The following is a 26935-nucleotide window of genomic DNA, read 5'->3' on the forward strand; positions in this document are numbered from 1 at the left end:
AACGACAAAAGGTCACCGGTCCATGTTCCAATATACGCACAATGTACTTATCTAAATAACATAACACCTATTTATAAATTAAATTAATTTTTAGTGATGAGCAACTCTTATCTACGAAAGGAGAAAAACATGAGATAAACTTTTACCTTATCTTACAACACGTAAACTCTCAAAAATTATATAAACAAAATAAACAAATTAAAATGCGGATATATAAACAAAAATTAGACATCGCCATACTACATACATTTTACACAACAATATCTAAGATTCTTCGGATCATAATTCGACCTGTGTTTCGTAAAATTTCAGAATTTTGAGGAAAACTCTGATCCCTGGGTCGTAATTTAGTGCTCGATAAAACACACAATAGATCATTTACAGATGACACAAATTTATTTGAGAAAAATCAACCAATAAATGTATAAGAAAGAGAGGCACACCGGGCCTAAGTGCCACGCACCAGCGATCGATTGAACAAATTAATGAAATAAATAGTAATTGCCTTAAAGTGTCAATAATCCGTTAATAGAACGCACAAACAAACACAAAAACCAACTGATGTTGCTTCGGGAACTTTAATTCTTTGCTTTCGCTTTCTCGATTTAGACGAACAATTTGTTCGTTGCAATTACAGATAATAAAATGGCTTTTCGATGGTGGAAAAACATCACTTTCACTAATACGTGTGTTAGGACAGTTTCACCTAATATTGCGATAAAAAAACTCTTGTCGGAATGACCGGAGATCAATTTTAAAATAAAACAATGCAATTATTTACTGATTAAACTTATTTTTTTCACACGTAATTTAACTTTACAATAAAATAAACGAGGCAAGGGTAAAGTGAAACAGATGACTGTGCATTCTAATGACATCTGTCATTCTTATTTCAAATGGCTCGCGTAGTATGATATAAAATGACGTTCAGAACATATGACAATGCTGTTTCTATGGAAACGACTGCGACCTCAGAACCTGAGCTTGCTCTTTTTTACGTCTAAATTAAATTCAGAATTGCCAGAAGCTTTGCAATGATTTATATGCCTTCTGCTATAAAATACAGTTTTGAAGATGAAGGGAAACTAACCATCTCGCACAATCTTTCACTCAATGGTTAAACTACTTCGTCTCATGTCATGTGGCACTCGTCACACTGGAATAAAATGTATGGCTTACAAGTTCTTCGTTTGTTATATCTCGTATTATCGAATGCAAGTCATTAACTGTAATTGCTCTTGTTACAGGCACGAACGTCGCATTTCGGAAACCCGCAAATCAATCCTCCTCGGTACGTGGAGGAGGTGCCATAAACGCAAACGACGGAGAAAAAAGTACTGAACACGACGGAAAGCGATGTACCGAAACGCAAAAGGAGGTGAGCCCTTGGTGGTCGGTGGATCTTCTGCGTCCGTACGCCATAAAAGTAGTCAGGGTGACGACGAGGGGATGTTGCGGTCATCAGCCTCTCCAAGATATCGAGATTCGCGTGGGGAACAGCAGCACCGACCTGCAACGCAACCCGTTATGCGCTTGGTTCCCCGGAACAGTCGGTAAATATCTCGATTCGCCCACCTCCACGGACTTATGTTTCAATTTCCAGACGAAGGTGTAACCAAAACGTTCACGTGCGCCCGATCCTTGACCGGCCAGTACGTCTTCCTGCAGCTTGTGGGAGTTGAAGGTTCCCTATCGTTATGCGAGGTGGAAGTGTTTACAACGGAAGGTGATTATCTCTGTTCATAATCCTCGCGAATCTTGCCGCTTCGTGACTCTCTTAGAAACCACGTCCGGTCTTTGTTTCTCCTTAATCGGGTTTGCCTTATTGCTTGCAGAATTTTCGGTGGATCGCTGCGCGCCGCGTTTGGCACCGGAAGACGCACAGCTCGCAGCGTTCGCAAGGACATGCTACGAATTCGGCGTCGGTCGCGGCGGTTCATTTGCCGAGGCTCGAGCCTACTGCAAGAGCCACAACGGCGATCTGGTGCATTCGTTAGGACCCGGTGACACACTCTTCATACACGCGGAGCTTGAGAGAAGAAAGGCGAAGTTAAAGACGCAATTAGTATGGATCGGGGTACAAAAAGAGCCAGGATTCACGTCGAGAGTTTGGAAATGGGTTAATGGTAGGTTATTACACGGTTCATTCTCTAAATGTATATTTCTACGCTTCAACGATAATGGTGATGTTATGAAACATTTTCGGTTGTGAAGAAATGTCGATTACGAACTTTTTGCCCACTTGATGAACTGTAATTACGCACGCACAGTTAAATCGAAACAAAAAGTTTGGAAACGTGCCTAGTAATAGCTGTGTTAAATTTGTCCGTAGGGGAGACGGTAACGCGCCCTGCTTGGGGAAAGGACCAACCCAACAACTACAACGGGGAGCAGAACTGCGTGGTTCTGGACGGTGGTCGGGGATGGCTTTGGAACGACGTCGGTTGCAACCTGGATTATCTCCACTGGATTTGTCAGCACAGTAAGTTCCGTTTTTTTTACTCTTTGTGTAAGTAATTCGCGCTACCTTGTGTAAAATTAGACTTGGAAAGTTGAATGTGACTCACGGTCATCGACAATGCTGGCGTGAAATCGCCCGAAAGTGTTTTGCATTGTACCAAACTTGTCAAGTTTGTACTTTTTAGGCTTCATGAACGGCCACGGAAATGGTACCTACGTTTTAAATAATTAAGTGTAGAAGTAAAAGCATTGAAATCGCTGAGAAAGTGAATCAAGCAAAATAAATAAATAAAAGTTTAAAATTTGGTTTTAGGGGTGACACCTTGAGCTTTGCCAAAGTTTTCTTCTCAAGTTTTTCAATTCGTTTTGGTGCCCCTCGTTTTTTTTCAGGAACTTTCAAATTCGTATCAAATTCCCATCAAGTTTCTCTAAAATGTATTAAGATCATCTCATGTTTTCTATTCCCTAAAATCCGTTCAATATCTCTTCCTTCTAAATCTTTAAATCCTGCAAAAAATATTGATCAACCTCGTTTGTCTAAAATCACCGAGTGCACAGTACCTCTCTTCGCTTATCTTGAAAGATAATACCCATACGCCTTTTATTGAAAAATACACGCGTTGCTAACGCCTTTTATGTCCAGACGTAATTTTGTTTCTGTTCGCTATAAAGCGGTATATATATAAATCTAATTAACAAAAGATAAAGTCTAAAGTGACCACTTGTTACATTGTTCTTAAACATCTCGTTATGGATATTTCTCATGATTCTTCCTCCTAAGCTTCTCTCAATTTACTCAAACGGCTTTCAAGTTTCCCAAGTTTTCCTTCAAGTTTTTCTTCAGCCGTTTCCAGATTGCCATCTCAAAATCTAAGATTCATTTTTTCTTCCCAAGCGCCTTTTCGAGTTTATTCTCATGTATGCTTGAATTTCCATTGGTTTCTTTCAATCGCTCTTCTCAAGTTTCTATCAGATCCTATAATTGCTATAATAATAATTGTTTATGTTTTAAAATTGATATCGACAGCTCTAAATTAGTTATTAGCCCATAGTCCCCTATAGTCTTCTTAAGTGCCGGTTACTGTAAAATATTTTGTAGGTATATTTTAAAAATATTTTGAATGAAACAGTGTCCTCAGTCATGATAGTTGTTCGCTGATTATGGCAACTTTGCTGTTGAAACGCATTTAATCTTTTATATAAAAAATTGGCTGATCCCACCCGTACACCTGCGCATGCGCGATTCTTTTCAAAAGCTCTTTAGCTCTTCATTTTGTGTCTAAGAATATGAGTACCAAATTTGGTTCCGATCGGTTTAGCCCTTTAGACGGAAATGAGAGTACAGACAGACCGACCGACATCATCGAGTTGGTGCTTCAAAACGTCAAAAAAGTCGGTAGTAATTCTTTACCACAATGCAATACGAGATAAAAATGAATCGCCAATAGGACTGCGAACATTTATTGATAATTACCGTTAATAGAAGTCTATCGACATATGGATAGACCTCGATTATCCATAATATCCAATAATTATCGATTATCGCTAATGACCGATAATCGATAACTATATATCGATAAGGTCTGGATGATTAGTCGAAATATTCAATTATCTCTAATATTTATGAAGCAATTTTTTAAATAGTTGGTATGGTTATACTGGGTGGGTCATGAGTGCATGGGTGGAAGATTGTGGGTTTATGCATTTAAAATCCAATTGTAATTTTGTCGAAAATATTTAAGAGAGTCCTTTAAAATGTCCCGACAATGAATTTTAAATATGTGCGTCAATAAACCCAGAATCTTCCACTCACACATTGATGGCCCACCCTGTATAGGTTAACAAATATTAATGCACTTAATGTATTTTTTCCGACTTCCGGTTTATCCGGAAATGACTAACCTTTTGTTATTAGATATACCACCCTGTATATTTTATTGTTATCGGACGCAAAGTATAGAACTGCATAAGAAATGTTATTTATGCTCGGTTTTTGTTTGAAAGTCGAAAAAAGACATTAAATGAATTTGGTATACAACATATACAAAAATTAAAATGAAAATCACAGTAAATAACAAATGCATATAATAATTCATTGTAATGTCTCCTTTTTTCTACTTTCGATTTTCAAAGATAATGCGATTTGCTAGAAGGATTTTTTATTTTATTTTTTTTTATCATTTTGCGAATCGAACAAAAACCTTCAATTAGAATAATTCTTATGCAGTTTTTTTAATTTTGCGTCCGCTAAAAATAAAATGTACGGGGTGTTCCATTTAAAATTTCAAATTTAAGACCATTTCCGGATAAACCGAAAGCAGAAAAAGATATAACAATATTTGTTATAGAAGCAAAGCCAAATATTAAAAAAATTACTTCATAAATAATAACAATACAAACTATTTTTTTAAATCTTTTTAAAAATGTATGTTAATTATTTATGCAGCCAAATATAAAAATCTCAATTTTATAAAAATGGCCAAAAATAAAAAAAAGTAGTTATTTATTTTTTTTGTTATTATTTATGAAGCAATTTTTTAAATAATGTTCTGCGCGTAGGAATAATTTAAAATCTGACGATGTTTCTGTTGACGGTTTAAGAATTGAAATTTCAAAAATAAAGTTTAGGTTTGTTATTTTCATGATAAAATATTTCTCAACACCAAATTTTGAAGACATCGGAATTCCGATGGATTGATACTTATATACAAGATTGGAAAGGACCTACAAAAAATAACGCAGCTCATTCTATTTACAATGCTCCTGGTAAAATACACATTAAACAGACCCAAAAATTTGGTAATTAATTTCTATACTTTTTTAATCAAATCATTAAATGGCAACTGAAATTTTTGAGAGGTAAACCAAGTTCGGGGAAAGACAACAGTTTACATTTACAATCAAATTTAAAGAATATAGTTAGCTTCTTTAAAACAACTGCTCATTTGAAATTTATACTGTTAATGAAATTTTCTGTATGTTTAGAGCATTTTTCAATTCATATTGGAAGGCGCTATTTTTTTAAAAATTTATTGTCTCTGATCAACGTTATTGACATAGACATGGTCACAATGAAAGATTGGTATAAAAAACACACATATACATAAAAATTATTACACAAGAACAAAATATAAATATTATATCACATATTCTATCACATATACATGTCAGTTGCTTTGTAAAAACATTGGTCCATTAGGTAGTTTTTAAGTGCAGCTTTAAATTTATTTTTATTTTTAATTTTTCTAATATCTGAAGGAAGTGCATTAAATGCCTTTACACAATTCAATACAATATTCAGGTAATTATCCGTCCGTCCGAGGCTTTAATTACTCTTACAGTTTTCAACATATTTAGTTCATTCTTTTTGCATTCGGTTTATAGCTCTAGCACCTCAACAAAAAAAATCTTGACAATTAATGTGCGCATGCGCAATTGTGCTTTTTTATTTGTGGGGATATTTTTTTTAAATTTTACCACAGATGCTTCTAGTACAGACAGAAAGTCTTACGCGAATTCTTGTATACCGTGCCCTTACTAGCTCGATAACCCAAACGCAATTTTTTTAAATTTATTTCAAAATAATTCCCTCTCTTAATTACTAGGGATAACTAATTTTTTAACGCCCAACAATGGGGGAATTTTTTACGTGACAATTCTATTGGTCAGCCATTATCTTTCTACCATTACTAAACGGCTTTTGGGGCTGTGAATCTGAAATTTGCAGAACCAGCATTTTTTCACACAACACACATCTTGATTCCCAATTAGCTGAGTTGCAAAAGTAACTAAAGAAGACTAATTTACAGAGTGTAATTTAACACCAGACCCAGACAATGAGGCGACCACTAGCGATTTATTTGGAAATTTGGTCGTGTTGGTGTAACGTTAGCAACATTTTAATAACTTTTTTGGTTTATCGGCACGAGTTTGGAATTTGAACCACGAAAAAATGGGTACTGAATGGGAAAATTCAACTGAACCACACCATATGATTTTCTTCTACTTCTTCAATTCTGACAGACCTTTCGGAAACTTGAGATTATATCTATATCTGATTTTGGTTAATTTGGAATTTTTTTGGATTTTTCCCGGAATTAACATTCATTTACATGTAGTAAAACAATCCTTTGTCCTTATCTGTTCCAACAAGCGTGTATTGCTGGAAACCTGGTATACAGTTAAAAAGTGATCATATTGCGAGATTCTAAGAGAGTATTCCGAAGATCTTAGAATTGAGTAATCGATAAATACGAAATGATGTCCCATTTGACGCAACAGTATAAATTAAAAAATAAAGTAGAGTGGATCAGGCAAAAGATGTTGACATATTAGTCCCGCTTTATTTTCAAATACAGAAAATTTGTGTAGGCAGTGAGTGCATGCGGTAGTAAAAGTATACCCTTCGGATGCAAACAAGGTGAGCTGGTTAGATAGATTCTAACCGCCTTTCTCATTTACTGAATTAGCGAATTAATTTGGTATGGACTGAGGGAGAACTTTTTTTTAATGACGGGTTTGAAGGGTGCCCTCTGCTTCTGGAGGGCGAAGAAGATTTGTTGACTATTTCTTCTAGAAACCAATTATTTTAGTTCTTGTAGAGGATCTTCAAAACCGCGGAGAACGGCATTAATAATTTAGTCCCACCATTTGAATGGCAACGGTTGAAACGAAACCGCATAAATAATTCATCAAAGCTACTTAATACAACCCAATTTAATATTTAAATATGTTCCTTGCAATAAAAAAAATGTAAGCAGAGCAAATGTAGCGGAAACTCGCCTCAAATTACTTTGGAAAATGAAAGTGTTTGGTATTTCACGTAAAGGCAATAAACTTTATTTAAACAATGTGTAATTCGATAAATACGTTAATGTAATACAGAAGTGAGAGAAAGCGCCTGGTTTCAAAGTAATTCAACTCGCCGTAAGACATTTTTTGAACTCACGCGAACAACCCGTTTACAGATCCTTCATCTTGTGGAAGTCCGGATAAAAAGTTGAACACAACAATCAAAGGCAGTAATTACGACGTGGGTTTCAAAATCGAATACGAATGCCCCACCGGCCACGTTTTAATTGGGGACGCCACGAGGAATTGTGGCAAAGAAGGCTTTTGGTCTGGAACGGCGCCTTCCTGCAAATGTAAGTCGCGTCCTCATCTGGAATCGGTTCAAGCCATACTCTTGCAGATGTGGAATGCGGGGGTTTACCCGATTTGGAACACGGTACTGTGTCAATGGTCGATAATCGCACGACATACGGGGCCAAAGCCATTTACAGCTGTCACGAGAATTATACGTTGCTCGGACGAGAAACTCGGTACTGCAAAGAAAATGAAACTTGGTCCGAGTCCACACCGAAGTGTCTGTTCGACTACTGTCCAGATCCGGCCTATATTTCGGGTGGTATCGTGAAGATTAGCGGGCATAGGGCTGGAGATACAGCCGTTTACACTTGCCAGCCTGGGTATATCATTTTTGGACAAAGTGTGAGTCTGTCTACAATTTTGGGGAAACCGCAACCCTTTGCTTGTAGGTCTTATCGTGCGCCTTAGGAGGGGAGTGGATGGGGAAAGCGCCGACTTGTAAATATGTCAACTGTGGTACGCCCCCCGCAATCGACAACGGAAAATACGAACTGGTTAATGGTACCACTAGTGTTGATAGTATCATCGAGTACTTTTGCAACGGGGATTATTGGCTTGATGGGCAGCGGAAGCAATTTTGCACAAGAGAGGGGAAGTGGTCTGCCGATGCGCCTTCGTGCGAACGTGAGTAGTACCCTAACTATTTAGGTTTATTTATTCGGAGCCTTTGTAGTAATCACTTGTGATGAACCTGAAGTGCCAGCTGGAAGTTACGTGGTGGGTTACGACTTCAACATCCATTCGTCGATCGAGTACCACTGCGAGGTAGGCCACGTTCTACACGGGGATGCTGTACGCGAATGCAGTGGCAGTGGTGAATGGTCGGGGTCTATGCCTACATGCGAATGTGAGTTTCAACAACCAGCAACCGCCTAATCACAGATTTATTGTAGACATCGACTGCGGGAAAGTACCCACTTTGCTCTACGGAAACGTGGAATACACAAATTCGACAACTTACGTTGGTAGCGAACTGCAGTACAGTTGCGCCCGCAGTTACAGACTGACGGGTGTTCCAAAAAGATACTGTTTACCCAACAAGCAATGGAGCGACTCGTCTCCAAAGTGTGAAGAAATTAGGTGCCCGGAACCCATCCTGGCAGAGCACAGCATTCTATCCGTTACAGGAAATGATCGCGCCTATGGACGAACATTGATACGAACCGCCGAGTCTACGAATAATGGGGCAACGTCGTTTAAGATTGGCGCAATTGTCAAGTACAGATGCGAACGGGGCTACAAAGTGATCGGGGAACCTTTGAGTACGTGCGAAGATACGGGACAATGGAGCGGCGACGTACCTCGCTGTGTTTGTACGTATTTTCCGAGACCAATTTTTCCAATTTCAACTTGTGTCTACAGATGTCGACTGTGGAAATCCTCCGAAGCTTGAAAATGGAAAGGTCAGCTTGGCATCCAATGCGACGTACCATGGAGCTTTGGCTTTGTACAGTTGTGATCCAAACTTTGAACTAGACGGAGTGTCACGAAGACTTTGCCAAGACAACGGAACGTGGAGCTCCGATTCTCCCAACTGTGTTGGTAAGTCTCCCAATGTAAGGCTGGGCATTTACAATTGTCGACATATTTCCATATGAGTAGTGGACAATTCCAAATTTAGAATGGTCACCCAGTAAGGCATTTTGTTGAGTCATTGATCTCGATCTCGATTTTTTCGGGAAATATCAAAAGTCTTTTTTCGGGAAATATCAAAGGCAAGAGATATTTGATACTTTGGCATATGCCTGGCGTAGCCGCCTCTCCCAGAATTTTGTCAACTGTCGGGAGATGTGTCCCTGGTAGGAACTAACAGGGGTAGGTACATCTCCACCACTTTTGTGGGCATTGCGCTGGGCCGCAACATATACCAAACAGTGTGGTGGATTTTGTGGATTGGGGTTGCCAATGGAATATCTGCATTAGAGAGAACTCTTGACTTTTGGTATAGGGATCTGCACTGTCTGCTGTCATACTTTGAGGACCAAGTTCCTGTTCCATACCTCTTGAACTAATTCATTTAGGTCCTTTTTTAGCCATCTGATGCGTATTGTAGCAATTCGGCCTGGCCCTTCTCGTGCCCTGCCATTTTTCTCCTTTTTCAGATTTCATAATATCTCCATTATTTCTTCCCTCGTGGGGGGTAGCGGGAGTGGCCAGTAATCGTTCTCCTCCATTTAGCTTGACCTGTGCTTATTGTTCTTCCTTCAGGAGTTTTTCCCATGCCATTGGTACATATTTTTTGTTTCTCCCTTCTTTCCTCCTTCTGTTATTCTTGATGTGCTTATACCTTTGAGCATTCCTCTCCATTGGGCTAAGCTTGGCGATGTTCCCTGCAAACTTGATCTCATGTTGATCAAAGGCTCTCTTTTTCTCCTCTTTGCTCTTTTTTTGCTTCATGTTTGTGGGGGTTTTGCCCAAACCTCTTCAGTGCTCTGCTGTGGTTGTCCATGGCTTGCTTCCTGTTTGGTGATATGGGTGGTTTATGTTCCGCAAGTGTTTTCCCTGCCGCTTCCTTTAGAGTTTCGACGATCCTGTTCCAACATGGCCTCCCTTATCCCTTTTTGTTCCTGATCTCGTTCTGCTCCTTTCTATACTCCTCCCTTTTCTTCTCCCCTGTCAAAAGTCTCACATCTCACCATTCAGTTCTCTCGCTTTGCTCCCTTTCCTTTTTTTTTCTTCTCCCCCTCCCCTTACCATTTCGTGGTCCAATCCAACTATTTTCGTGATGCTTATTTTCTTTGATTTGGTCTTGACTATGTGGTCGATCTGTGATTCAGAGTTTCCTCTCCTCCATGTAGTGAGCACCGTTTTGGATTTGCTGGATGTGTCGCCGAACATGATTCCCGGGTATCCTCTGCTCAGCTTCCTGAGTTCCGCTTGTCCTCTTTTGTCCGAGGGATGTAGCATCCTATAACCGTTAGTCTGGATCTGAGCCATAGATATATTATCGCCTCTTTCTTCAAATTTCTCAACAATGTCTCGGGGTTTCCTGATTCCGATTTCCGTGCCTCTGTTGGTTCTCTCCTTCTTCCCTCCTCCTATCCACCAGTCGTAGTTCCTCGTTGCTAGTTTGGTTTCTTGTAGGCTGGCTACATCTGTTCCCTATTCTCTTAATTCGTCGTCAATTAGCTCCCTTTTCTTTGGGTCGTTTGGTCCTTGTACGTTCCACGTGGCTACCCTCATGCTGTTGCCTCCTTCTGATTCTGCACCCTGACACCTCGCCGCAGCACTCCTTCCGGAAACCATGCCCAGACTATATTCGTTGGAGACGGCGGCTCCTCTCGCTTCCTCGTATTCTCCCAGCACCGACGATTGACAAGTTTGTTTCCCTTCGTAAGGGTCCTATTTGTTCCGCCCACTCGAGGTAGGTATTTTTGCGAGTTCGGTGAGCGCTACCTTTAGTCCAGGGAATGGAGGGTTTTAACTTGCAAAATGAGAAGTAGTTCCAATTTTTTTTGCATGTCATAGACAGTCATCTGGTGGTTAACAATGTAAGTTTTCGACCTCCCACCCCTTGTGCTTCCCCCGTACCACCCCCAAAATTTGGTTGGTTTCTTAGTTTTTCAATCATGTCTTTTTAATGGTTCACTTTAGAAAAAAATATTGTTATCAGAAATTGTAGACCATAAAATTCTACACAACTTTGATATTTTTTGTGAAATGTTTATTAAAAAAGATATAGAGCTTGAGAGTTGGTTATATTTTGAAGAATTCTGAAATTTCTATGTAGATGTTTTAACCAAATTTCATACTTTATCTCTATAATTAAGAGATTTATGAGAAAATATCTTGGATTTATTGTGGTATAAATCCCTCTACCCTGCACCCTTACCAAAGGGGATGCATAATATTGAAACTTCCAACCCTTGCTAGTGAGGATATTTCAATAACTGTGAGATAGTAGCGCTTTCTAATATACACTTCAGTTCAGTTTCACCCCCCCCCCCCCCCCGCGCTGTTGGAATAGATATTTAAACGCTCTTGTGAACTTAATCAGAGAGTAGAACGCTTATTACATTGTTTTCTATTCCTATTTAAATATCTATTCCTACCGCGGAGGGGGGGGGGGGGGGGGGAAGGATTTGTAGGATGAAGCTGAACTGAAGTGAGATAATTTTTTTGTTTCAAACTTATATTAGAAAGCGCTACAATCTCACAGTGATTCAAATATCCCCACTAGCAAGGGTTGAAAGTTGAATTATTATGCTTCCCCTTTGGTAAGGGTGCAGCGTAGGGGGATTTATACCACGATAAGTTCAAGATATTTTCTCATAAAACTCTTAATTATGGAGATAAAGTTTGAATTTGGTTAAAACATCTACATACAAACTTTAGAATTCTTAAAAATATAAGCAACTCTGAAGCTCTATATCGTTTTTAATAATCATTTCACAAAAAAGTAGTGTATATCAAGGTTGTGTAGAATTTCATAGTCTACAATTTCTGATAACAATATTTTTTTGTAAAATGAACCTATAAAAAGATATTGAAAAACTAAAAAACCAACCAAATTTATTTGGTTTTAAGGGTGGGGTACGGAGGAAGCACAAGGGGTGGGAGGTCGAAAACTTGGATTCTTAACCACGATATTCTTTCATGCAAAAAAAATTGGAACTACTTCTCGTTTTGCAGGAAATGGTCCATTTTCAGTCTCTATTTCCTGGACTACTTTCGCAGTTCCCCTATTTATCCAATCACCTTGGTTAATCGCTCCCCGTGACTTGCGGCAGCCTTAATTCTAAGTATCGAGTATCAATTCAAGCAAGCTTATCTTTTATCTTTACGCCCTTTGTTGCCCTACTGGTTGGAGATTCCTACACTGGCTTCTCACAATTTAATTAGCGCGCGTTATTTGTGTCTTGATAAAGACAACTGCCCCTTGTGTTTCGAATAACTTTACTTAAACAGCGCTCACTAAAACCACGTCTGCACTCAATACCGGTTCGAAGTAGACCTTTTCCTCTGTTAACGGTACCAAGAGATCAAATCAAAATCCCAACAATCACTTGTCGGCAAACATAAAAGTATGATTTTAAGAACTGTATAAATCTACCAACCGTTTCAGAAATACAATGTAAAGACCCTGACGCATTCCATGGTGTTCACGTGCAAGTCAGCACACATAGCGTGGGTGGTATCGCGCATTACTCCTGTCCCAGGGGCCATACAATGGAAGGAAACTCGACTCGAGTTTGTCTCAAAAAGGGCTCATGGACTGGACAAGCGCCCACCTGCCTGCGTAAGTTATCAAATCCGTTTAGAAATCAAGAGTTAGACCTGATCCATTCTAGCAATCGACTGCACCCATCCTGGAACGATCGAGAATGGCAGAATTATTGTGATGAACGGCACCACGTACAATAGCGCAATTGAGTACCACTGCATCCCACAATACGAACGGATCGGGCCGTACCTACGCAAGTGTTTGGAAACTGGAGATTGGTCCGGAGAAGTTCCGAGATGTGAAGGTGAACAGTTAAGCTCGCCGAAATCGGCTTTTTCACGTTAGCTTTTCAGTGGCATCTGCGGAACCAGAAGATTCGTCTAGTCTAGGGACAAGCATCGGTATTGGAGCTGGAGTTGTCCTGTTTCTTCTCATACTTTTAGGAATTATTTATTTAAAACTGTAAGTAAGCGTCTATAGGTGGTTGAATTATTAACCCTTCCGTACAGGCGAAGAGAGACGCCCGTGAAAAACACCGAAAACGTGGAGGGGGCAGAGAGGAAGGAAGACCGTAACGCGGCCGTCATGAGCTACGCAACTTTAAGCGACAGAAACGGGTACTCGCATCCGCCCTTAACGCCCAACCTTTACGAAAACGTGCACGATGAGAACATGTACGACGCGCCCTATGAAGAGACAGGGCGAGATAGCGGCACCTACGAACCCGAACCGATAGGAAGGACAAACGGAAATACAGTTACTATAAACGGAGTACACGTGCGATAGTTTTTTCGTTGAGTAGTTTTAGGCGAAATTTTGTTATTTCTTGTTAAAATTTTGCAAAAAAGGACCTCCGAACACGAATTCCTTGCATGTACATAAATAATTTTTAAAGGTATTATTGAAGGGTGTGAAATTTACAGGGGTAGTTTTGAATGGTGTAACGATGGAAAAGCTAGGAAAGCCAAATAAACTGTATAAAATTGTGCCTTCTTCGTTGTTTATAGTAATAGTTGACAGACAGTCGTTTTCGGTTTCAATGATTTTGTTTAAAAATTATTTATTTCTCCGCAACTTTATTTTTATACCTAAGAGTGTGTGATGTAAATGTGAATGTGTGTAAATTTAGGTAGTTATTGTTTGTAAATACGTGTAATGTATGAATAATGTATATTATTATTAAATATAATATATATGTGTATAAAACGAAATCATTAGATTTTCCCATCACAAATACACTTAGACAGCTGAATGAAAGAACGCCACACCTTGAGAGTTAACAAAGATTCAACATCTTCAAAGCGAAATTTGAATGTATGTTTTATAGCAAAATGTTTTTAATGCTAGTTTGGAGCACGAGGACCGCTCAAATGTTAGGCCTGGCTTCTCACTAGTCTTCTAATTTTGTTTTGCACGGACCGCTCACAGAATCGGCGCGCTATTTTCTATTATTTAATAATAAATGAAGAGGAATTGCAACAATTTGCGACGAACTTCGGTAGCTCGCACAAAATTGGTTGCATGTAAATGAATAAATAAAAAATAGTAAAATCCGTAACTAGAATGTATATCAACATAATTTATAATCGTTTATGAATGGTAATAATACTTTACAACCAGAAAACGATAGTAGTCGACGGTTAGTACGGATATCCTGAGGCGCCACCAGATGTATAAGAGTTGGCCGTGATTCATCGGTCTTGGGGTTTTGGAAAAATCGGTAGCCCACGTGTCCATTTAGAACCGGTAAACGGGAAAGCTATGGGAGCATATCAACTTCAGCATTATTCTAAAACTCCACACTCTTGCCGTATATTCAGTTTAACGTTTTCTTACACCACTTTACTCATGAATGCCTATGGAATGGAGTTAGAGGCAAACGAAGAAATGTGTAACGTTACTTTTTACAGATTGATATTCCTGAAATCCCGCTTAAGTAATTATTTGATTCGTACTCTTATTTGAATTCTTAATCTAACTTATAGGTATTTGAAATTCTTACACCTTCTAGGTATTCACTTTGTAATCCACTAGTTTAGATGTAAGTTATTCCTGTAGTAAATTTGTGTTATAAATTAAATAGTTCTTTGTTTCGCCGAGAGAGGTCGTGCAGATGTTTTCCATGGTACTTCTAATTCTATCCCTTCTTAAATTGTATCGTGCCCAAAAGTGGTATTTTTCCTTTCAGTGAAGATTCTGCCGTCGCATTAGTTACATGCAAATTTTTCTCTTGGTACGCCATACTTTTATCGACTTCGTGTCTTGCCTGTATAAAAGGATTATTGTTTTGGCTTTACCATTTATCTTGGAGTTTGGAGTGGTTTCTGTTTCTCTTTGACGTCTCTGGCTGTGGCTCCATTGAAGCGTTTTGTAGTTGCATATAAACAGTACCAGGCATGTTAGTTGATTACGCAGCATTTTTCTTAATAAGTATATTTTTTTAGGACCTTCCCTCAAAGTTCTCTTATGTTTTTTTCTTTTGCGTTGTGTCTACCTGGATATTACATATTACCTACGGTCTACGTGGATGACTTCGCAATTTTACTTGGACTCGCCATCTTATTATTAAAATTCGTATTGGCGCGCGACACGCGATGGATGTTTCTACATTACCGGCTTGAGAAATTCTACCTACATTAACCATGTGAATCTACTTTTTACTTACGCCACTTGCTACGCAGAATATACCGTCCGACACCCGATTTTGTTGACGATCACTTTGTGATTCCGAGAATTCATTTCTGTTAGTTTGATTTCATTGTATCCTTCAGATTAGCTGTTATATGAGAAATTAGCTACCGTTGTTGAGTAAATTGAAGTTACCGAGACCTGGCTCGAGACTAATATCAACGATTCTTAAGTAGGTTACTTATTTTACTCCGAAGAAGTTGTTCACACTATCTTATTTACATTGATTAGATCAACAGAAATTTAGTTATTTGTGCATCGTAAAGTAGTTTTCTTGAATTTAACGTCTCGATTATGCTTTTATACAGGTGTTGTAAGGATAATCCGTGGTCGAGTCAAATTTTTTTGCTAGTGTCAAGTCATTCGAATTATTAATTTTTATTGAGTATTAATTACAGGTTTAGTGTACGATTGCCCCAGTGTCAGACGTTAGCCTTGCTTTCGCAATATTTTATGTGCCGCGCTATTCACTACCCATTTTGTTTGTTTGTGTTGTTGGCTGTTAAAGATTAGGCTGAACGCGCCCTTTTGAGCTAATATTGCGACTTGAAGTTCAAAGATAATTTTCTTATTTTCGTCGACTCCTTGATATAAAGTTTGATTGCCACATTTTGTTTGAGATTCATTTAACGATTATAGCTCCGTTGTTTTCTGCGAAGCCTGTTTTGAAATTAAATGTTCTCTGACTACGTTGATTCCCTTCTACTAAAATTAATTTAAATTTAAATGTTGGCATTGCAGATTTGTATATTACAGTGTCATTTTTGAGATCATTTATTAAAATGTACTAAGGTCATCGTGTTTCATTACTGACCTTCCTGATCACGCTTGCCAGATCCTCTTCAGACAAAGAAAGGGAATGTAAGGATAGGTACGAGTAAAGTTAGGGATGGGAACGAAAGGAACGGAGTTGCAATACTGAGAAGGAAGAGCGCTGTTGCAACATTCGCATCGTAGATTTCTATATGATGCTAGCATTATGCAAAGCTACGTATGTCTGAGTAAAGTTCCCTGACAAAACCCCAGATAAATTAGTCGACAGAGGGATTCAAACCCACCACCTCTCAAATAGCAGTCGATGAGGCTATTACCTTATATACAATTCCCAAAGTGTGGAAACGAAACTCGGATTTTCAAACCGGCCGCCCTACTCGGATGAAAACGTCCAAAAATTAAATCTCCTTTAATTAATTTCAGGCTCCTGGGCAACCTAAAAATCTGGGACATATCTCAAAATCTATATTAATTAAGCGCGATTCCAATGACACTAAGCCCAATTCAGTGAGACGAATTTTGTTGCAACACAATTAGTTAACTACAGTTAATTATCCTCACTTAATTGGCCGGATTGACATTTCAAAATTCGGAGAATCCAGAATTAGTGTGTACAAGCTAGATTGCATGACACAGTGGCAACTGGCAACTAAGGCTATGGCTATGGACATCTACAGATCACATCATCAATCAACGGAATTTACTTTTAAAGCATCACACCACTGTCATTCGTAAATGACACAGTAAATACCACAAAAAAAATACTTACTAATACTAAATTTTATTTTCCAATGCAAAACTGATTAAAAATGACACTTAACAACTGCTCAGTACTAAAAATGCCTGTTAGCTTATCTAACTGTCGAAGAGCTTTCCTCAGCTTCTCTGCCATAAAGACAGTGTTGTCGTCAAAAGACTGGCGATCTTGGAGAAAGGACTCTAGATGTCTCAAGCATAAAGTTAAGCACTCACGATGACGAACTTGGTTCATACTAGGATGCTCTTCCGTCGGCTCTCCACATCTACCAATTATGTTATTGCCTCAGAATTGCGACGAAGTTAACTTACATTTGCTTCAACTGGTCAATAATGCTAGAAGTCAAGAAGTCAATGCCTTTCTTTGAATTGCAAGAGATCAGGTTTTGAAACGACTGCAAGTGTACCAGGTCACACTCTTCGACTAAATCCACCTTATTACCAATGACAATGAACGGCTTCTTTGTCGTGTTATCTTCGTTGAATAAAATATCGCAAATGTCAAGCTTTCGCGCGTAAAAGGCGAGGAAGTCGAGAAAATTACTTGATTGGCTCGCTTTCTGCCATGATAAGTAATTTGTGCAGTCGGCGACTAATAATATCAAATTGGCGTCTTCACAGGCCCTTAAGGTTCGAATCATACCTTCTTGTTCTATTACGTCCGCACTTTGCGAACGTAAACCAGCGGTGTCGTTGAGTACAACGGGATAGCCACCTATGTCTAAAGTTGCCTCTAGTACGTCTCTTGTGGTACCGTGTATGGGAGTTACTATGGATAAAGGTCGGCTGCCTACGAACATGTTACTAGAGATTCGGTTTGGACGGTGGTCCATTAGCGTTCGGCTCATTAAAATTTTATTGATGGGAGATCTTAATGTTGGTTTTACGTTCCAGTGTTTCAGTGCGTAGGTACTAACGTAAACCACCCACTAGCAAGCCCCTGTACCACTGAAGCACTGAACCAAGTGACACTTTGTTTTAGTAAAGGCGTCTGATTCTTTGTTCACTGTCAAATGCTCACTGCCTAAACAGTTGGCTAACATGAAATTCTGGGATACTAATGGACCATCCTGTACTTACGCCCTTACAAAGAACATTAGCAAGACTACTTTTGCCCACGTTGGTCTCGCCGATTAGAACGGTTTTCACGCCATTCCTTAAACATTCGCCTCTGACCCCGTTACCAAGATGTTTGCGTATGTCTTCCGACAGCTTCAAGACGCTATTCATCGTGCCATTCACCAAATCAGCATCCAAAACCTCGGTCTCGTGAAAATCGATGTAGGCCTCCAAGTTTGCCAGCGCACTCACCAAAACGTTCTTCCAACGCATGTAGACGTTCTTTAGGTGTCCCTCGGTTTGCAAAAAAGCCTGAGAGAGTTAAAACATACGCATTTATTCCTAGCTACCTGTTTTCTTTGTAATTCCGTTTCAGCAGATAGCAGATCGGCTAATCCTTCGGCTTGCGTCAAGTCCAATTTACCGTTGTAAAAAGCACGCTTGGTAAATTCACCAGGAGACGCTAGACGCAAGGTAGGAATCGCACTTAGGGCGTTCAATACGCCGTTGATCACTGCCAAACCGCCGTGAATTTGAAATTCGCAACTGTCTTCGCCGGTGAAGCTGTGTGGAGCTGAGCGATAATTCTAACCACGCATTTCTCCAAAGACAGAGTCGAGTGAGCAACAGATTCCATTAATAGATGAATCGGATCCATTTTTGTGTCAAAAAAAGATCCAATTAATACGAAATAGGGGTGGAAAACGATATGAGGCGAGGGGAGAGGTTATATGCAGTTGCAGAATGGCGTGTGGATCCTGTGTCAAAATCAATCAACGAATCAAAAATATTGATTCCCACAAAAAAATGGCTACCCTGCCACTAAACCATTGCCATAATTATCAGGGAGGGTCTTCTTTAAAAATGTTTAATTTTAAAACAGGGAGAGACTGTACCTTCACATACAGTTGCAGATTAGCATATGGATCCTGTACACAAAATCAATCAACGAAACAAAAATATTGATTCACCACAAAAAAAATGGCTACCCTGGCACTAAACCATAGCCATAGATATCAGGGAGGGTCTTCTTCAAAAATGTTTGTTTTTAAAACAGGGAGAGACTGTACCTTCATATACAGTTGCAGATTGGCATATGGATCCTGTACACAAAATCAATCAACTAAACAAAAATACCACAAAAAAATGGCTACCCTGGCACTAAACCATTGCCATAATTATATCAGGGAGGGTCTTCTTTAAAAATGTTTAATTTTAAAACAGGGAGAGACTGTACCTTCACATACAGTTGCAGATTGGCATATGGATCCTGTACACAAAATCAATCAACGAAACAAAAATATTGATTCACCACAAAAAAAATGGCTACCCTGGCACTAAACCATAGCCATAATATCAGGGAGGGTCTTCTTCAAAAATGTTTGTTTTAAAACAGGGAGAGACTGTACCTTCACATACAGTTGCAGATTGGTTTATGAATCTTGTACACAAAATCAATCCACAAATCAAAAATAATGGTTCACCACAAAAAAAATGGCTACCCTGGCACTAAACCATTGCCATAATTATCAGGGAGGGTCTTCTTCAAAATGTTTAATATTAAAACAGGGAGAGACTGTACCTTCAGTTGCAGATTGGCATATGGATTCTGTACACAAAATCAATAAAACAAATCAAAAATAATGATACACCACAAAAAAATGGCTACTCTGGCACTAAACCATTGCCATAATTATCAGGGAGGGTCTTCTTCAAAAATGGTTATGGATTCTGTACACAAAATCAATCCACAAATCAAAAATATTGATTCATCACCAAAAAAGTGAGTACTCTGGCAATAAATCATTGCATAATTATCAGGGGGGTATTCTTCAAAAATTTGTCATTTTAAAACAGGAAGAGGTTATACCTTTATATGCAGTAGTATAATGGTGTATGGTTCCTGTACACAAAATCAATCGATTCAAAAATATTGGTTGACCACCAAAAAAATGGCTACCTTGGCACCAAACCATTGCCACAATTGTCAGGGAGGGTCTTCTTCAAAAATGTTTAATATTAAAACAGGGAGAGACTGTACCTTCACATACAGTTTGAGATTGGCATATGGATCCTGTACACAAAATCAATCAACGAATCAAAAATATTGATTCACCACAAAAAAATGGCTACCCTGGCACTAAACCATTGCCATCATTATCAGGAGGGTCTTCTTCAAAAATGTTTAATTTTAAAACAGGGAGAGACAGTACCTTCACATACAGTTGCAGATTGGCATTATGGATCCTGTACACAAAATCAAAATTATTTGATACACCACAAAAAAGTGAGTACTCTGGCAATAAACCATTGCCATAATTAGCAGGGAGGATCTTTTTAATTACAAAACAGGGGAGGTTGTATCTTTATATGCACTTGTAGAATGGCCTGTAGATCCTGTACATAAAATCAATTAACGAATCAAAAATTTTGATGAATCACAAAAAAGTACTATTACCCTGGCAATAAATTATTGCCATAATTATAAGGAAGGGGATCCTGTACTGAATCAAAAATATTGATGCACCACAAAAAAGTGACCACTCTTCTGCAAACATTTACAATTATAAAATAGATACATTTATATGCAATGTAGAATGGCGTATGGATCCTGTACCCAAAATCAATCAACGAATCGAAAACATTGATGCACCACAAAAAAATGACTACACTGGCAAATAATCAATTTCATAATTATCATCAGGAAGGCAGGGAATTTGTAATTTTAAAACAGGGAGAGGTTGTACCTTGCCTTTCACAAATGATGATTACTTAATCAGTGATTAAAAATATTATAATGGGAAACAAATGAGCGTATAATCAAGGGAGGCTAACATTCTAATATATTTAATCATTGATTAACCCTCGGATTAACCTGAATCATCGTTTGTGAAACCATCAGGCATAGTTCCACCAAAGATCAGTGTAGTATGACCTTTAGTTCCACTAAAGTCACCTCTATTTTTCAACCCCACTCTCGCCCCTGTTGCTTTTGTTAATAATTTTGTCATTTAGTTTCATAGGCATCTGTTTTTTGTCAGAAATTCATAAAAAACCGTTCAAGGATCCATTAAAAAAACGTCCCGAGTGAATATCTGTTGCTGGAATCTATTGTTAACTTGATGCGGGTAGATAGACTTACAGGGAAACCATAAGACCAGTCCTCTATCGAGCACCTCCCCCCTATCGGGATGTTTTAATTTTTTCAAAAGAGCATAGCGAGGTTTCGGTAACTCCTTCATGCCGGTCAAGTGCTTTAAGGCATTTCCAGCCGAAGGTCCCGAGACTCGGATAACAGCAACTCCGCATTTGCCTTGACCTAAAAGTGAGCAAGTGTATATCTACTTCTCAGTAAAAATTACCTACCTGAAGAGAGTGCGAATATTGTGCTTTGGGAAACTTGATGACAATAGTGCCGTAAATGCAAGCTACACCGAAACATTCTTTTGCATTTTAGCGTTTAGTCGTTAAGGTGAATTGTAGGATTTCATTCTCAAAATCACAAATTAGTATTTATTTAATTATTGAAGTTGAGGTTGTTTGGGAATCAGCTGTTGAGCTGTTACAAGAGGTGTGAAACTTGGCTAGAAAAAGCGTCTAAGCGCCAGGTTCAAAATATGGATTTATAATACCTATGCACTTTAGCACATAAATTATTACACGTTTGTAAGCTTTGAATGAACGACAAAGCTCGTTCATGATTTTGAAATTTGAACTTTCTGTCCGTCCGTCCGTCTGTGTGCATGATAACGCGCCCTAAATTCGCTGTTGCAACATTATATGAAGAAACATTTACCTACACTATTTGTATCTTGAATATTATTGATTTTCGTGGTTTAAGGAACTCTTTCTCGATTTCTACAGGCCAGAAGGGTCCTTTGAAAGGTTTTAAAAACTATAGAAAGTTTTGTAAGCCTTGAGGAATCTTGATAAGAGGTGCGAAAGATCTGTAAAGAAATGTAAAGTCCTTAATGATTCTTAAAAGTTAATGAAGATCTTTAAAGAGCTTGTATTCAGAAACATAGAGAGTCAGCGACTTTTGGATTTCATTATCTAGTTACGCAAGAAAATATGAAAAAACTCTGCATTCCAAAATATCACGGCAGATCTTTGAAAATCTTGCATATACTATCAAGGTTGGCCTGATAAGTTATAACTTATAACGATTCATAAGTCCGTCGAAGGGCACTGAAAAGGGTAAAGCGTTGAAACGCATGAAAGATTGTTGATGTGAGTCTAAAAGATTGCTCAATTGCCTTTAGGTCTTCAAAACTTTACATTGTTAAAGCCATTAAAGCTCTGAAACAAAGACTGTTGAAGTTGTTAGGCCCTAAAGGCAGAGGTTTTATTTTAACAAATCGTAGAGTACATATTTTAGTTATAAATGTTTTGCATATAAATCCAAATTCGCGCTACCACCGACATCTTTCCGCGAACTAGGCAGTTAGCGCAGCCGCGAACCCGTTGTTTACATTGTAAAACACATGACAAACGTCAAATTACACGTGCTTTTTAATGTATAAACAATGGCCAAAACACCGGCGCTATCAACAAATGTTGTATTAAAAACAGCGAAAAAACGCGCAAAACCGTGCCAGACGTTCAAACGGGATCAACAAGTGGCGGGCGCCGCGACGACAGCGCCGCTAATTTCGACGTTGGCCGCGCCACGACGCGTCCCTCCACCTGTTTTCATTGCTTGCATTCCTATACACGACGGTTCTTTGACCGAAGTGTGTTTTTTTATCAAAATTCGTTATCAACCCCCAGTTTTTGTTCGTTTTTTTTGCAGTTATTATTTGTTTTAAGCCGTTTTTGTGCATGTGCCTTACGTTTTTGTTATTTTGCTTTATAAGGTGAGAGATTTTTTGATTGTACTTTATTTACATGAATGACTATGACGTATTAGGATGCTGGTAGTTAAAGGTCAGGAGGCGTCTCAGACGCCTTCAGTGGGCCCAATTACACCCTTAAACTGTGTTTTGTAGATGGTCCAAGGCATGGCCTGCTACGATTTAGGTTAGGCCCATTCGGAACTGTGATAACAAAAGAGTAGCCACTCGAGCAACCCTTAGCCAACTTTGCTAGATTTTACACTTTAATTTAACTGTAATTCTAAGTGCTTTTTAAATAGTTTACGATATTATTTAAGTTTTCGGTTTTTTTTTCAGTTTGATGACTGTGCCCGACGACCTGTCTTGTTAACTCTGTGTTCGGCTGTTAAATGTAAGTGCTTTATTCTTTAGTTTCGCTCGCCTTTATCTGTTAAGTTCGTTGATAAACTTTTAAAAAAATATTAACAATTACCCTGCAGAACTCTGCAGTAGCTAGACTGAAGACCGGTAGATGGCGCTACCTGTATCGTTCCCAGATTAATGGGAAATTTAAATTTTCCCGCCAAAAAGGGTTGCATAGTGCCACTTTGAATAGTGTGACCGTCCGCACTTTCTTTTGCAATGCTACAAATTGGTATGAAATATAAAAATTGCGTGAATTTGAAACAATAAAAGCTATCAGCCAATGGGCACTGTTCGTCCGAATATAAATTAGGGTGGCTAAAATAAATAAAGGGGAGTTGAGATCAATAATTTACAACTGTGTAGAGTTTCATATTTGTCTCGCATGTATTGAAATTACTGTACCGCATTTTTACAAGCGAAAAATTCTCAGGAGATTTCGTTCCATATAAATTTTCTATGATGCAATTAAATTGCCTTTCGGGTATTTTTGTTATTTTTTTTCATTTGATGTATTTTTGTTGTTGCCTTCGATATATGGGAATAACATTCTACAATATAGTTTTATGATTATTTCATCCCCTCGCGGCGTTTCTTATAAAAATAAATCAATATACATCAGAAATAACGACTTGATATCAAGACATTAAGATCCCCAGCCGAACCAGATTACATCCGAAGCATCGTGATGTTCTTTGATGATGACTTTTATTACCAAGCACTACGTACACAGCTGAAACTTTCCCTGTTGCTGTTGAACGCGAGCAGCTAAAAATCGTTTGTTGTAGGTATTTGCAATTAGTGCCCAATGAAGTATGTAATCACTCACACTTGTAGGTAACCATAGCATTAGATTCGTTCATTCACTGCTAATTAATTAAACTAACCGCAACATTAAACCGATCACAATTCACAACTTCTCTCGTGAGAAACTTACACATGTGAAGTTGTTTTGTGTGCTTTAGATTTTATTCACCATTTTTGAAACTGTCTAAAGAGAATAAGCTGCAACTTTAATGTCAGACGTCTTGGTGACCCCGATAATAATTCATGGCGTACAGACTGAAATAGGTGACCTTTTATAATTCAGCTCAAAGATTTTTTTACTAATCCATTAATTGCAATTGTTACACTCTCAGTGCTGAGATCTCAGACTTCGTGTTGATGAACGGAGTTCGCGTAGACATAGGTACAAATTTATTCGCTAAAATATTACCGTAATCATAGGGCGCTTTAGCCAATCAAGAAATCCATCCTTATTACAAGAAGTCCTTCCGCCTTAAAAATATGGTAAGTACTGAATGCAAACGACCAAAAAAATATAAATTCTTATTGATGCCAAAACTGACCTATATTAATAATTTTATTTATTTATAAGCGAGTTGTGGTGGCGTGGTGCATGAGGTGAGTATTTTTTCCGCCTAAGATGGGAACTGTGACGTGGTGAAGGGCACTAGTGGCAGACTATCTTTGCGTCCTGGGAGGGCCCGCAACCGTTACCTAAACAAAAAAATGTTAGATTGGTAGTACAGATGATTTGAGTCATCGTAATACTCGAAAAAGTTTCATTTTATCTGAGGTACATATCTATTTACAACCGGTTCGGCAACGTTCTGCACTCGCGAGATCTACGTAACGACGAGAGCTATGTATTTTTTTATGGCTTCCGTTTATTTTTAAAACGGTAAAACATTGCTTGTGACGTTGCCAAAAATCAGGGCCGGTTCAAGGCAAAAGTTACGTGTAAGCAAGCACCAAAATTTGCGCCTCTGCTCGTCTCGCTAAAGCCAGAATAATGGGAACTTTTGGCAAGCATGTGTTTAAAAATGAAAAGAGGTTTTCGCTTTAAGGTTAGTAACTAGCGCATTTTTCATGAATTCATCAGTACTTCCGGACACACCTGATGTTTAAAGTATGCGATATGTTTGCCTTTAGGTATTAGAAGAATCTGGTTAAAATTAAAAAAAAATCTCTATAAATAAGAAAGTTGACATTGCGTTGTTTGCGCATGAGCACATCTGATTTATACAATATGCGATATGCTTGTCTTTACTAGAAGCATCTGAGTTAAAATTTTAAAGAAATATCTCCATAAATAAGAAAATTGACATCGCGCAGTTTGCGCAAGCGCATAGATTAATCGTCAAGATTTTTCTTGGTTGAGGTGCCAGTGCTATTAGCTGCCGAATGCAAAAAGAACGACCTACATATCTTGAAAACTGTAGAAGTGGTTAAGGCCTCGGACGGACAGAATAACATGAGTTGGAAAATGCGCTAAAAATACAGGTTGTTAATTAATGGCATGCAGATATTGCAGGGGGTGGCATCAAAATAAGAAAAAAATGCAAATATGTGCGTGATCTAAAGGACGCAATTTTTGTTATACAGGGTGGCAAAGTTTCAATTTTGTTCTCGTGTTTTGCGTTTTCTCTCTTATGTTCTGGGATAATTGTTTCAAATTTCATACATCAATTATTTGTTAGAGTCTCTACAATAAAGTATCAAAATAGTTGGTCGCAATATACAGAGTGTTGCATTTTATTAGTCACCCTGTATAACAAAAACGACGGCTTTTAGGCCATGCATATATTTGAATTTGTTTCTTATTTTGACGAGTATCACCTCTTGAAATATCTGCATGACATTAATTAACACCCTGTATAGGCGTTCATTTATTACTAGCGAACTTCGTACCGCCTATCAGACAATGTCCCGCTAATTCCAATTCAGCAGAATTGAACATTAGGTTACCTATTTGTAGGTTAATGTGTTCTCACATTTTTTTGAAAAGCAAAGTTGCACAAAAATGCTACAGAGTTTTCTGAAGGGATAACGCGTCTGCTTTTTATGAATATGAATATCCCGTGTACCGATTTTTGGTCCGTCAGTCATTAAACATGAGTAATTTTTGGGCCCTTTCTTGTCTGCGGCGTAAGCGACGGGTTACGCCGCTTACGCCTAAAACCGGCCCTGCCATCAATGTAATACCCTTCCAACCTCGCTTCCAACTCTGACCCAGGAATCCATTTTGAAGAAATCGCTGTAACCGTGCGCATTTTTCTAAAATATTTAAGTGATGAATAAAAATGAAAATGAAAAAGTTAAGGCAAGTCTTTCCTTTAAAAGCATGGCAAATGCCCTGGCTTTGGAGGGTGCTCGTGAAGGGCTCCCAGGGGCAATTATATTATTTATTAATTAATAATTATATAATAGAATTATTAACCACGTTGTCGTCAGAAGAAGACACTTTTTCAGTTATTAGATGGATACTAGCATTGGTTGAAAGACAATTTCCATTCACAAAACACAGGTACTTGACTAAGTGCAAAAAATTGTGAACGAGTCAAAAATAAAGGAAAAATGCTCAAAAAATGACATCAGATCTAGCGATAAGTGTTTTACGCTGTCTTTAAAAAGACAGACGTCACGACTTTGTAACGAGAGCATTTAGGTTTGGATTTCGGTAAAATCGTATAGGCTTTTGTTTTTTAATAGCCTTTGGCTGCTTCCAGTGACGTTTTAGTATTAGATTTCACATCCTTAACGGGCTATATTGAATTACATTAGTGAACTCGTCATGAGAAATAAACTCGTACCGTGGAAAATGATGAACGTGCGTTTTTTGAATTGATTAACGACCTTTAAACCC

The 26935-nt window shown here is 38.4% G+C and overlaps 2 protein-coding genes and 1 long non-coding RNA gene across 4 annotated transcripts in view; 2 read left to right on the forward strand and 1 right to left on the reverse strand.

Annotated features, from left to right (window-relative positions):
- The window catches only part of LOC116173983 (CUB and sushi domain-containing protein 2), a 59948-nt gene extending 46000 nt beyond the window's left edge, over window positions 1-13948 (forward strand). Inside the window, exons 3-16 of the mRNA XM_031491739.1 lie at window positions 1248-1553; window positions 1604-1726; window positions 1836-2126; window positions 2333-2482; window positions 7428-7604; window positions 7652-7950; window positions 7998-8232; window positions 8282-8455; window positions 8502-8921; window positions 8971-9150; window positions 12674-12847; window positions 12900-13076; window positions 13126-13234; window positions 13282-13948. Coding sequence (XP_031347599.1) covers window positions 1248-1553; window positions 1604-1726; window positions 1836-2126; window positions 2333-2482; window positions 7428-7604; window positions 7652-7950; window positions 7998-8232; window positions 8282-8455; window positions 8502-8921; window positions 8971-9150; window positions 12674-12847; window positions 12900-13076; window positions 13126-13234; window positions 13282-13558 — 3092 coding nt within the window. The 3' untranslated portion in view covers window positions 13559-13948. The remainder of the gene's footprint in view (window positions 1-1247; window positions 1554-1603; window positions 1727-1835; window positions 2127-2332; window positions 2483-7427; window positions 7605-7651; window positions 7951-7997; window positions 8233-8281; window positions 8456-8501; window positions 8922-8970; window positions 9151-12673; window positions 12848-12899; window positions 13077-13125; window positions 13235-13281) is intronic.
- Window positions 13949-16999: 3051 nt separating this feature from the next.
- LOC116174110 (tRNA modification GTPase GTPBP3, mitochondrial-like) lies at window positions 17000-21605 on the reverse strand. Of its 2 annotated transcripts, XM_031491925.1 has the most exons (6): window positions 21416-21605; window positions 21192-21368; window positions 18400-18623; window positions 18079-18361; window positions 17303-17780; window positions 17000-17256 (listed from the first exon to the last, which is right to left on the reverse strand). In XM_031491925.1, exons 1-6 carry the CDS (start codon window positions 21489-21491, stop codon window positions 17016-17018), a joined length of 1479 nt encoding a protein of 492 aa, XP_031347785.1. In that variant the 5' UTR covers window positions 21492-21605; the 3' UTR covers window positions 17000-17015. The 2 variants fall into 2 exon arrangements, with proteins under 2 accessions (XP_031347785.1, XP_031347786.1); XM_031491926.1 differs by lacking the exon at window positions 21416-21605 and having other exon boundaries at window positions 18400-18613; window positions 21192-21330.
- A 934-nt stretch (window positions 21606-22539) lies between these two features.
- Window positions 22540-26935, forward strand: part of LOC116174052 — a 147718-nt gene continuing 143322 nt past the window's right edge. Inside the window, exons 1-2 of the long non-coding RNA XR_004146024.1 lie at window positions 22540-22905; window positions 23221-23275. This is a non-coding gene — a long non-coding RNA (uncharacterized LOC116174052). The remainder of the gene's footprint in view (window positions 22906-23220; window positions 23276-26935) is intronic.

This window comes from Photinus pyralis, unplaced genomic scaffold (assembly GCF_008802855.1).
Source record: "Photinus pyralis isolate 1611_PpyrPB1 unplaced genomic scaffold, Ppyr1.3 Ppyr1.4_LG6, whole genome shotgun sequence".
NCBI lineage: Eukaryota > Metazoa > Arthropoda > Insecta > Coleoptera > Lampyridae > Photinus > Photinus pyralis.